This window comes from Ursus arctos, unplaced genomic scaffold (genome assembly GCF_023065955.2).
Source record: "Ursus arctos isolate Adak ecotype North America unplaced genomic scaffold, UrsArc2.0 scaffold_22, whole genome shotgun sequence".
Classification (NCBI taxonomy): domain Eukaryota; kingdom Metazoa; phylum Chordata; class Mammalia; order Carnivora; family Ursidae; genus Ursus; species Ursus arctos.
The window spans coordinates 43,519,203-43,531,489 of NW_026622897.1; the positions used below are offsets into that span (position 1 = coordinate 43,519,203).

The 12,287-nt window shown below is 39.4% G+C and overlaps 1 protein-coding gene across 3 annotated transcripts in view; it reads right to left on the reverse strand.

Annotated features, from left to right (window-relative positions):
- Positions 1 to 4,421: 4,421 nt before the first annotated feature.
- Positions 4,422 to 12,287, reverse strand: part of CCDC83 (coiled-coil domain containing 83) — a 51,674-nt gene continuing 43,808 nt past the window's right edge. For all 3 annotated transcript variants that reach the window (XM_057316774.1, XM_026518258.4, XM_057316775.1), the window contains 4 exons: positions 11,651 to 11,772; positions 8,041 to 8,117; positions 7,350 to 7,528; positions 4,422 to 4,640 (listed from right to left, as the gene is read on the reverse strand). In XM_057316774.1, the coding sequence (XP_057172757.1) occupies positions 4,479 to 4,640; positions 7,350 to 7,528; positions 8,041 to 8,117; positions 11,651 to 11,772 (540 nt within the window). In that variant the 3' untranslated portion in view covers positions 4,422 to 4,478. The remainder of the gene's footprint in view (positions 4,641 to 7,349; positions 7,529 to 8,040; positions 8,118 to 11,650; positions 11,773 to 12,287) is intronic.

Genomic DNA, 12,287 nt, shown 5'->3' on the forward strand with positions numbered 1-12,287 from the left:
AAGTTTACTTTTCTTTCTTAAAAAGAAAATTGACAAATCCACTCCATGTTGTTACTAACTTTTCCAAGGACATATCTGTTTCTGTTGACCTCTGAAAGACCCCCCAACAAAGTCTTCTGCCTTCCCGTCAGGAAACACTCTCGCTGCTGTTCACACCACAAGACGTAAGCATGGCCTTTCCACACTGTCACTTTATGGAATTGATTGGAAGATAGGTATTTGGGCAACATTTTGGGGGGTAACTTTTTTAAGTATAAAATATATCAGTCAAGTATACAAATCTTAAGTGTCCTCCTTAATGTTTATGAAGTGAACCATCCAAGTTAACTGCCTCTCAGATAAAGATTACCAGAAAACTCCTTCACGTACGATCCTAATCATTTGCTACTACAAATGTAACCACTATTCTGACTTCTGTCATTAACGTTAGTATGTCTGTCCTCTTTTGTGTAAATGGAATCATGCCATATGTGCTCTTTTGTGACTGCCTTGTTTCACTCGACCTTATGTGTATAAGATTGAGCTATGTAGCTATATTTGGCACTCATTTATTCTTTTTCGTTGCTGTATAGTATTCCATTGTGAGACTCTATATAGATTGATATATGTATCACTATTTATACATTCTACTATTGACAGTCATTAGGGTTGTTTCAAATTTTGACTACCGTCAGTAAAGCTGCTAGGGATATTGTTGTTGTGTCTTCAGGTAAACATAAGCACACATTTTTATTCCATATTAAGCCAAGAGTGGAGCTGCTGGATCATGACATATATATATGCTCAGCTTTAATAGATACTGCCAAACATATTCCAAAGTGTTTATGCCCATTTGTGATCCCACCAACAATTATATGGGAGTTCAAGTTGCTCCATATCCTTGTCAATATTTGCTGTTTGTAACTTTTAATTTTAGCCATTCTGATGCATGTGTAGTTGCATCTCATGGTTTTAATTTGCCTTTCCCTAATGAGTAATAATATCACTCTTTTTATGCTTATTAATCATTAGGATATACTCTTTTGTGACGTGCCTATTCAAATCTTTTGCTCATTTTTCCCTAAAATAGTTGTCTTTCTTCCTATTGATTTGTAAAAGTTCTTTTATATATTTTAGATATTTCTTTGTTAGATATATGTGTAGAAAATATATTCTCCCTGGATGTGGCTTGCCTTTTGACTCTTAATGAAGTCTTTTAATGAAAAGAGACTATACTTTTCATGAAATTCAATTTATCAGTTTATGATTAGTTATTTTTGTGGCATTTTCCCCCTCCCCCCAGGGAGTAGGTGACTCAGGGAGCAGTAGATTTGGGGGAGGGGGCATGTGGAGCACAGCCAAATCCACATTTACCCACCTACCAGAAGTAGATGTCAATTCAAGCATAGGCTTTGAGAATCTATTGGGTATGTTACGGGGAACACAAAGATATTCTCTTATATTTCCTACTTGAAGCTTTATTGTTTTACCTTGCATATTTAGGTCTCTGATCCACTTGGAACTGATTTTTGTATATGGTACGATATAGGTGTCAAGGTTCATTTTTTTCCCTATGTAGATATACAGTTGACTCAGCATCATTTTTTTTTATTGACCCCCCCCCCCAATTATAATGGCATGTTTGTCAGAAATTAAGTGATTTTGTGGGTTGGTTTCTGGATTCTTCATTCTGTCCATTGGACATTTTCTTTATCCTTGGGCCAAAACCACACTGTCTTAAATATTTAAAGTCTTGCAATTTGGTAATAAGTTCTCCAATTCTGTTGTTTTTCTTCAAGATTGTCTTAGCTATCATAGGTCTTCTGCCTAGGTTGTAGATTTCCATAATAATGTTAGAGATATTAATTTCTATGAACAAAAACCTGATGGATTTTTTATTGAGATTGCACTGAATCTACAGATATAGGAAGAACTAACATCTTAACTCCTTTGAATCTTCCAATCCATGATGATGGTGTATGTCTCTATTCCCCATTTATTTAAGTCTTTTTTCTCTCAACAATGTTTTACAGTCTTCAGTATAGAAGTCTTGCTCGTATTTCATTAGACAGTATTTCTTGATTTTGATATTTTTGGTGTTATTATAAACAATTTAAAATTTTCCCAATTGTTTGCTGCTAGTACAAAGAAATACAATGGACCTTTGTTGACCTGTACCCTGTGACTTTGCTAAATTCACTTATAAATTCTATTAGTTTGTAGATTACTTTGGATTACCTACGTACAGAAACTTGACATCTATAAGTAGGAGAGTTTGCTTCTTCCTTTCTAATCTCTATCCTTTTAATTTCTTTTTCTTGCCTTTACGGAACTGGCTACAACCTCAAGTTGTATTAAATACTCAAGTTCCATTAAATACTGTTGAATAGAAGTATGATAGTGAACATATGTGTCTTGTCCCTGACCTCAGTGGGAAAAGGTTAATATTTCACTATTAGGTGCAATGTTAGCTATAGTTTTTTAATGATATTCCTTGTTTGCTAAGAGCTTTATCATACTATTATGAATTTTTATCACACTATTGAATTTTATCGAATGCTGCATCTATTGAGATGATCGTTTGAGTTACCTATGTTCCGTTCATTCTATCCTTGATTTTTAAATTTTGAGATATAAATTCACATGCAATTGTAATGGGCATTAAGGAGGGTATGTGTTGTGATGAGCACTGGGTGTTATATGCAACTGATGGATCACTGAATACTACATCTGAAACTAATGATATGTTGGCTAATTGAATTTAAATTAAAAAAGATAATATGAACAGATAGCATGTACTCTTTATCCAATTTCCCTCAATAATGTCATTTTTCAAAATTATAGTATAATATCACAAGCAGGATATTGACATTGATTTAATCCACTGGTTCTGTTTGTGTTTCCACTCTGATTTCTGAATGTTAAACCAACCTTGCATTCTTTAAGAAATAGGTATAACTGGATGCAATAAGCTAATATTTTGTGAGGGATTTTGCATCTGTATTCACACGAGATATTGGCCTGTAATTCTCTTTTCTTGTAATGACTTGACAGGTTTTGGTGTTAGGATTATATTGGTCTCAATGAATGATTTGGAAGTGTTTTTTTTTTTTTTTTCTCTGTTCTCTGAGTTTATGTATGTTTGCTATTATATCTTTTTTTTTTTTTAAATCTTTGGAGAAATTCACCAGTAAAGCAAGCCATGTTGGTTTGAAATTTTCCTTGTGGGAAAATTTTAAGTACAGATTAGAACTTTTTTTATAGATTGGGTACTATTCAGAATTTTAGTTTCCTCCTGAAAGAAATGTTTTTCAAGAAATGTTTCCATTTCATCAAAGTTGTCAACTCTATTTAGAAAGTTCTTTTCCTTTAATTTCCTCTTATATTTTTCATAATGTTCGTAAAATCTGTAGTGATATTTCCTTTTTCATTTGCTTTTTGTTTTCTTTTTTGATTAGTCTTACTAGGGGTTATCAACTTTGACCCTTCAAACTGGCTTTTAGCTTTGTTGATTTTCTCTTTATCTTTGGCCTTATATTTAAAAGATGTTCCTTGTAGAAAGCATTATAAGTAAATGTAGCTTTAAAATGGAAGGTTCATGTCAAATTCAGCTACAGTCATAGTCCTTGGCTTGTGGCGCTCATAAGAGGGAAGTGGTAATGGTCTTGAACAGGGACTCAGCAGTTTAGATTTCTTTTTTTTTTTTTTTAAGATTTATGTATTTGAGAGAGAGAGAGGGTGTGGGGGCAGATGGAGAGAGAGAATCAATCCCAAGCAGACTCCCTGCTAAGCCTGGAACCCGACACATGGCTTCATGTGGGGCTTGACATGGGGCTGGACATGGCACTCCACATGGGGCTCCACATGGGGCTCAATTGCAGGACCCTGAGATCATGACCTGAGCCAAAATCATGAGTCTGCTGCTTAACCAACTGAACCACCCAGGTACCCCCAGCAGTTTAGACTTAAAAGAGCTGAGAGGAGAGGGATCTCACTCTTGGTGGAGTATTTTTATATAATAAATACCACCCTCAAATTCATTTGTTTCTAAAGTGTTTTATATTTATTATAAATAGTGTTAGATTAAAGAAGAATAGGCTTGAACTGTGGACTGGCTGTCTGTCATTGAGCACTCTCAGAAGCAAAGCGGTGTAGTCAGTGCTATACAAGTTTCTGAATTGGTCTTAGAAAACTTCTAACTGGAATAACAGATCAAGCAGAAGATTTTAAGTGATAAGGAAACTCAGAAACCGTCTTGGGCCCATTATCATTTTTCTGAATACTTGGACATGGAAATATAAAGTGTACTTGCATTTTTGTCATGCAGGTAAATGAACAGCTGAAGACTTGGAACTTTGATATTAAATGTCATTATGACCTTTAGAAATAACAACTGGTTTAAAAACGGACCAAAGTGTAAATAAAATAGGCAAGTAATACACTTCAGTTCCCAATGAAAATTTATTAGGAAAAGCTTTTTTTATTTGCAGCATTTGGTCTTAGAGAAAAGACTTCATCATTTTATATGTGATGCGGCTTTCTGGGATCCTGACATCTTCATAGCATTTGACTGGAATTTCTTTCTCTTGAAAATGAATGGGCATTTTCTTGCTCTCCACACTCATGAGCTTCACTTGCAGGGGACCCAGGTTTACATAATCCTATGGTGAATAGACACAGAAGAGAATAGGAGAGGTTATCCAACAAGTTACCTGTCTTAATAGTTAGGTTTCCTTTATTATAGTTGGCCTTTATCTGACAGATTTCATTGCTCTCTTAATTGCCCGAGAAACATGTGAAATATGAGAGCCACTGTAAACAGAAAACCGCTCAATAAGCTTATATACCCAGTGGGGCGTGGTAGGTAAGATCTCCCAAAGAGCAGGCAGCAAGGCGGACGGGCTTGTCTTTCGGAAAGTTGAGTGGGGGGCATCAATTAGAGTGGGGAGATACATTTTCTCAAAGTCTTTAATTGGTAGAAGAAAGTGTTGGCTGTATATATGTAGCCCTCTGCTGGCCAGGATATGCCCACAGCAGAGTTTTCTATATTATTCAAGAACAATGGGAAGGATTTGTAAGCATCACTTTGACTATAAATATTCTAATATTAGGCAAATTCTCCATGAATTTTTCACCTTTCACAGGACCACTAGCTACTGTATAGGTAAAACTGACTATATTCTGCCAGATTAACTATAGTTTAAGATATCAGCAAATGGAATTAGAAATCTAATTTCCATGAAATCTCAGCCAACCCAATACTGGGTTGAAACAGCTCAGGCCCTACCCAGCATGCCTCCTTCTTAGAAGCCTCCTCAAGCCACAACTCTGTCTTCCAGCAAATCTTTCCTGAGTGCCCACTTTGTACCAGGCCCTGTACCAAGTGCTGAGGTGCAATGATAAGGTCACAGGCTGACTGGTCAGGGAGACAGAGACAGGTGCTACCTTCCTTTTGTACAGCAATTAGTGATTTTCTAATCTGTCTTCTAGCATGTAAACAATTTGAGGGGAGGGCCTGCCATATAGGCATCTTTGAAACTTCATTTCTTCCTCTTCTCCCCATAAATTGCCAAACATCTAACAAGTACCTGGCATGTTGTGGGTTTTTCAAGAAACATTTATTAGAATTTAGGAAAATCACAGAATAAAAAAGGCATTGTTTTATTTCTCAAAAATGCATATTGTTGTATTTATTTTGTTTTAAAAATACGTAATTGTAGAGCTACAATAAATGTGAGATAGGAGAAAAACAAATTGATGGATGTCTCCAATATATTTCAGAGTCTGCTGAAGCTGTCATGACAAAATATCATAGACCGACTGGCTTACACAGCAGACATTTAGTTCTCACAGTCTGGAGACTGGGAAATTCAAGATAGGGTGCCAGCATGATTGAGTTCTGGTAAGAGTTCTCTTTCTGGCTTGTAGATGGCTGCCTTCTCACTGTGTCCTTACAAGGCAGAGCCCCTTCTCATAAGCCACAGTTCTATCAGATTGGGGCTCCATCTTTTTGACCTCATTTAACCTTATTTACCTCTGAAAGACCCTTTCTCCAGATTGGGTGTTGGGGCTTCAACCTATGAATTTGATGGGGGTGAGAATGGGGATGAGGATCCAATTCAGTCCATAGCACAGTGCCATTTCCACCATCAAAAACTTCCATGGAAAGTAGGAAGGTCTTTCATTTACCCAAATGGTATGTGATTTTGGAATTTTGTAGATAATTGTCCACTAGCCTGAGGTCATGAAAACATACCAGGTGTCATGGTTTCAAGACCCCCATAGGGGTGTTTGAATGCCATAGAGAGAACTTTAGTCTTTAAATTGTCACTTGATATTAGCAGGACTGAGTTGTAGTTAGCTAAAATGGTTTTTGTTGATTTTTTTCAGTTTCTTCTGCTTTCATACAGCACTCTTTCTCCTACCAGACTTTAAGTTCTAGGAGAATTTTTAAAGTAATTGGTAGTACCAAGAAGGAAAATGGCAAGGGGTGGATGTGGGAGTAATTGGAATGTACCAAAAAGATTTTAAAATTAAAAAGCTTTCATACTCCAGTTTTCACCTAATATGGTATATGTGGCAGTTTGTATTTTCCAAAGACGGCCACACTAATAGATATCCTGTCCCACATGCTTTTCTTACAATGTGATGCTCCTTCCTCTTTCCAGATGCAGGAGCTACATTCCCTCCCCTTGGGTGGAACTTTGTAACTACATCAACCAATAGGATATGATGGAAGTGATGGTGTATGATTTCCAAATCTAAGTCATACAAAATTGCAGCTTTCACCTCAGTCTCTGGTATTGCTTGTTCTGGGAGAAGGCAGACACCAGAACAGAGACAGTAAAGGCACCTCGTGGAGAAGCCCATGTGAAGAACAGAGGCTCCCTGCTTAGCCAGCATTAACTTGCCAGCCATATGAGTGAGCCACCTTGGAAGTGGATCCTCCTGCCCCAATCAAGCCTTCAGATGACTATTGCCCCCACTGACATATGACTGCAACTGCCTGAGGGCCCAAGTGAGAACTGTCCATTGGAGCCCTTCCCAAATTCCTAACTAACAGAAGCCATGAAAGAGAATAAATGACAATTGTTATAAGCCACTGAGTTTGGAGGTAATTTGTTATATAGCATTATATAACTTACATGGTAGACTAGGAATGGAACTCTGTTAATGAATATATGTAGCAAATTGCACAAGGATAGAGGTGAAAATTCTATCTAATGAGAGATGTGAATGGTGGACAAATTTTACTAATAAGTGCAAATAGAAGTTTTCAATATCCATGTGTTAGGTTAATTTTCTCCATTAATTAATTAAACAACATTCTCTTAGTACACAAGTTTTTTTTTTTTTTTCATGAATCTTACCTTGAAATCCTGCTCATCCTCATATAGTAAGTATTTCATATCAGAGGCCCCAAACTCTATACATGAGCTGTTTTCTTCATCTGTCTTCAGGTGCTTGGCATATCCGATACCATCCTCATGACTAAGATATAAAGCACTGCTCTCCACTGATGAGCTCATGATGTCTCTACCTTTTACTTCTGCAGGTTGCAATTTTAGGATGAATACAAAGAAATTGGTTATTTTGGGATAGATAAAAATGAAAATACAGTGCATACTTTGTCACACTTTCAATTTGAAAGAGCTTTGAGAAATGTAGAATCTATGTATTAAGGTGAGAGTGAGGCCCATGTTCAGAATCTCTGTTTAAGTTGTATTCCCTTCTGTTAGCTGATAGGTTTTGATAATCATATGGTAACTTATGTGTGTGTTGGTATTTTGGTTGGTTGACTAAACTGGAACCAAAAACACACCACGGTAGACAGCACCTCATCCCTCTTCCCCAGTATTTATGTAATTCACTGTGAAACATGGAGACTTTAATTTGAAAACAGGACTAGAGAAAGCTGCAAGAAGGGAAATATGGAGAAGCTGGCATGTATCTATATATATTCCCTGAATAGCTCTTGAGTATGAGGTACCTGTCTATAATAGATGCTCAATAAGTATTCGTTAATTTTTTTTAAACCCTATCACCACAATAAAATGATACCTTCATATATTTCTGGCAGCTCCGTAGGTGCTTTGGGTGGTGCCGTCAGTCCAGCAGCTTGAGTAAGATATAGTTGCCTAAAAAGAACAAATGAGAAAAGCAGTCTGTCAGTCGACAAATATGATACCATCTGCTCACTGGTGTCTATCTCTCTGGTAGGTGTTGGAGACACCTAGGTGGAAAATGAGGCATAGTTTCTACCTTTGAGGAGCATGAGGCCCAGTGGGGTGGCAGACAGGCTTTCAGTATTTTAGGGTGATGGTCTCTACCCTGATGGGTGAGTGGGGGAGTGTGAGAAATGCTGTGGGACAGAGAGAAGCAGCACCCGATTGAGCTTTAGGAGGGAAAGGCAGGTTTCTAGGAGGCCATGGTACCTGAGCTGAGTCCTGAAGATCCACGGGCTGTTTGCCAGGGAAGGGCTTGGGGTGAGGAAGGGCATTGTGTGATGAGGGAATAACATACTTAATGTCCTGGGAATGAAAGTGAGCATGACACACACACCAACCTGAATGGTTTTAAAATGAAGAGAAAAAGAGAAAGACGGTGGGCAGCAGGAATCCCAGAAATCCCACACAGAAAGTGAGCATGACACACACACCAACCTGAATGGTTTTAAAATGAAGAGAAAAAGAGAAAGACGGTGGGCAGCAGGAATCCCAGATGACATGGAGGTTCTGGCTGTCACTGAGCAGCAGGTTTTGGTCACATGCCTGGGGACGTGTACATCTGCCAACGCAGCTCTCTATGCATGTGTGTAAGCCTGTGCTCTGCTTTTCAGCACCCACTGAGCTTTCAACCAGAACATATGATGTCTGCAAAGCTCCCTGTAGCTTTTCCATGAAGTCCGCCTGAAGACAGCATGAATCAGACTCCGCAGACATTCAAACCACCCCCATGCTCAGCAGCTCAGCAATTGGAGCAAAGCCCCTGGATTACAGGTTGCTAATTATTTAAGGAACATGGGTAAATTGTTACTGAAAGTGCTCAAGTCTCCAGCAAATCATGTAACTGCACACAGTATTTATGTTTGTAAAAGCTTCTTAATTCAACTCAGTAAAGGTCACGCTCACACGTAGCTCTGGTCTGCAGGTGGACATGCCTGAGGTCTTAGAATTCTCTTCTGTCTTCCTTTTTCCATTTTGAATCATTGTGATCTTGCTAAATGTCATAAACCTCATGAATCTGGATTCTCTCTTAACCATTAATTTATTGTCACTTTTGTACAGCCATAAGGGAACAACACTTAATGATACGGAAAATACTTAAAGTATGTTGTTATATGAAGTTAGTGTTAGATTTGTAGATGTTGGTCCACTTAGCCTCAGTTCTGTGGTGCTGGGGTCCCTAGGAAGTCACCTCTGGTGGACATTCACCTCATCTCATGTTTCTAACAGATAGTACGACATTCTATGTGAGCTGTGAAGGGAAAAGTCTGGGGTGCATTGGATGGGAAAGGTAGTAACTCTATTAGCTAAAATACCCCATTCTTCAGCCAAGTAGGAAAACAACTTTTTGTATGTCCTTCAGGCACAGTTTGTGTCTATTTCACACCCCCCTTCTACAAGACTGAGTTCTCAACGGAAAGGTGAAAAGAGAAGTTGCCATAGATAGTCAATACATATTCTATTTCTTTGACTTGAAAGTGGCTTCTAGTAAAAGCTCCGAATACACTCAAAGTTACCCTTCTGGAGAAGTAGTCTAACAGATAATTGAGGGTTTACCCATTTCCGTTCCTTTATGCAGATCTTTCTAAAATTTCCTAAACACCTGCCTCCAGGAATTTATAATCTAGTAAGGAAGCAGACATTAAATAAGTAGTCACACAAGTGTGATAAATGCTGTCATGAAGGAAAAGATTAGGGCGCTGTGGAAGCATGTACCGGGGCTCCTAACCTGGTTCTCATACACGGCACCCACGCTTTCTTTTGGCTTAGTCAGATTTTGAACTCATCTCTCCCGACTAAACACTCAGGTCTCTCACTAAAGAAAACCAACCCACAAGGCACTGACGAACACTGTCGGTTTTACTGGAGATTTTTGTGGGACTAGGGGTTAAATTGGATGGGATTAAGTTGCACATGACACAGCAAACAACTTCATGAAAATCTCCATTAAAAGTTTCTCGTCTCCCTGCCCCTCACTGCCAAGCTCTCTCTGGCCAGGGAAAGAATTCCCCTTTGTATAAGTAGCCATTCACGTCCGTGGCGGCACCAATCAGATACAGCAGACGGAGCCGAGACCAAAGCAGCAAGTGGGGTTGGCAGTTTGGAGGGTGGCTCCTTCCTAAGGCTGGGCCTGTTCAGAAGAGAAGGAAAGACGACAGCGGAGGCAGGTGGAGCCCTGGTTGTGAGCCACAGCGCCAGCAGCGGCTGCGGAGATCAGACCTGCCGGCTGAGTAGGGGGCGGGGGCGGGGGCGGCGGCAGCAGGAGGCACAGGAGCACCCCCAGGACTCCTCCAGGGCATCAGCTCAAGTGACTGGGAATTCAGGAGTCCAGTAAACAGCCAGTTCCTTCAGGCGGACTGCCCGCCTCATCTGCACTGCTGTCTGCCTCTCCAGGGCAGCACGCGGGCGTTATGCAAGGGAGCAGGGGCCCCTTCCCTAGCCCGCCCTGCCGGCCTTTCGGCCTGTAACGTAATGCACTATTCGCTTAGCCCAGCAAACGAAAACCCCACAACTTACCTGGAGCCACCCTTCTTGGAACACATCAGCAAGTTTGTAAACAAAAAATACTCTATTATGTCACAAACAGTTATTTTTCCATGCCACGCAAGCGACAGGAACTACTCGGGTAGGAACTTTGTTATGGCCCTTTCACCACGTTGAATTTCTTGGCTTTCACTCCTAGATCGAGACATTTGTCTCCCATCTTCCACATGTACACCCTGCATTAGTGTAATTCGTTTCCCCTCTCTTCCTAAACACGCTACTATTGGGGTTATTTCTTCTCTCTGACGACTTGCCCAAATTATCATCACCACTTTGAATTTTAATTCCATATTCCCGGGCCCTAGTTTTCCTATAGGCTGGTGTTTTAAGAATTCTTTTGTCAGGTCAGAAAAAGAGAGAACCTAAAATACACATTTGGTTTCTCTTGTGCAGGAGTAAATGTGACTTGGAATGCCAGGCTATTTTCTCTGCCTGGAAGGTAGTTTGACTCTTCCACTATCAAAGGAAACAATGTTACTGTCCACAAGGTCACCGGAAGCCCAGAAGACCTCCACGAAGCTACCACAAAGCTGATCACTTCCTCTTTTAGGCTAACTCCATACCTCATCCGTCTTCTGCTGCACTGGTATGCTTTTATTTTTATGCCTATTTTCCCTGCTGACCTGGAGGTTTTTGAAGATCAGCAGTTGTGATGTTCCTCTTAAGTGTTTGCTAGTAAGACTACAGTGCTTGTTGGAAAAGCAAGCCAAAGTTTGCACTGTACCAACGGTCTATTGTAATAATCTTACACCTTCACCCTGGCCATTTTGTGTGTTCCTTTCTTTGCAACTAATGCCATCCAGCTAGAGCATTAAAAAATTAAAACATCTTTTTAAAAATAACAACTTTTTACAGATACAAATATTTACCAACTACTTTCTAGATACGCTAATGAATTTCACCTGGGTATTTTGAGATCCACAAGTCTACAGTTGAATAGTTGATCAATAAGCACCAAATTTTCTTCTTCCAGTTCATGAATAGTATTTTCCAATTCTTCAACTTCCTTCCTGTGATTTGCAATCTGTTCTCAGAAGAAGAGAATGGATGGATGTTTGTCCTTGTTGACTTAGTTCTATCTAGTCTTCTGTAAGAAATTCAACTCCTAAAGTCCATTTGCCTGAGGGGAAGATCTATCCTGTATTATTTATTACTGGGTTTGCTTTGTCCTTCCTCTCTAAGAAGGAATAGGTGGATCTCTTTTCCAGATTGTTTGCGGAACTTGTTTGCATGGTTAGGCAGTTGTTAGTGAATGTTAGTGAATGTTCAATAACATCCCTGGACTTACCTATCTGCTGAAGGTAGAGATGCACATGAAAATAAGAATAATTAACGTATCGATGTGGTTAAATGGGGAAGATGGTGATAAAAACAAAAAGCAGCCTGATCAAACCATAATGGAAGTTGCTCAGGTACTGTGGGAAGTTCACCCTCGGTCTGGTGTAGGGTGCAAGGGAGAGTTAATAGAGGAGGTAACATCTAATCTGGATTGTGAAGACCAAGTTGGGCTTCTCCAGGCAACAAAAGAGGGTACACTCT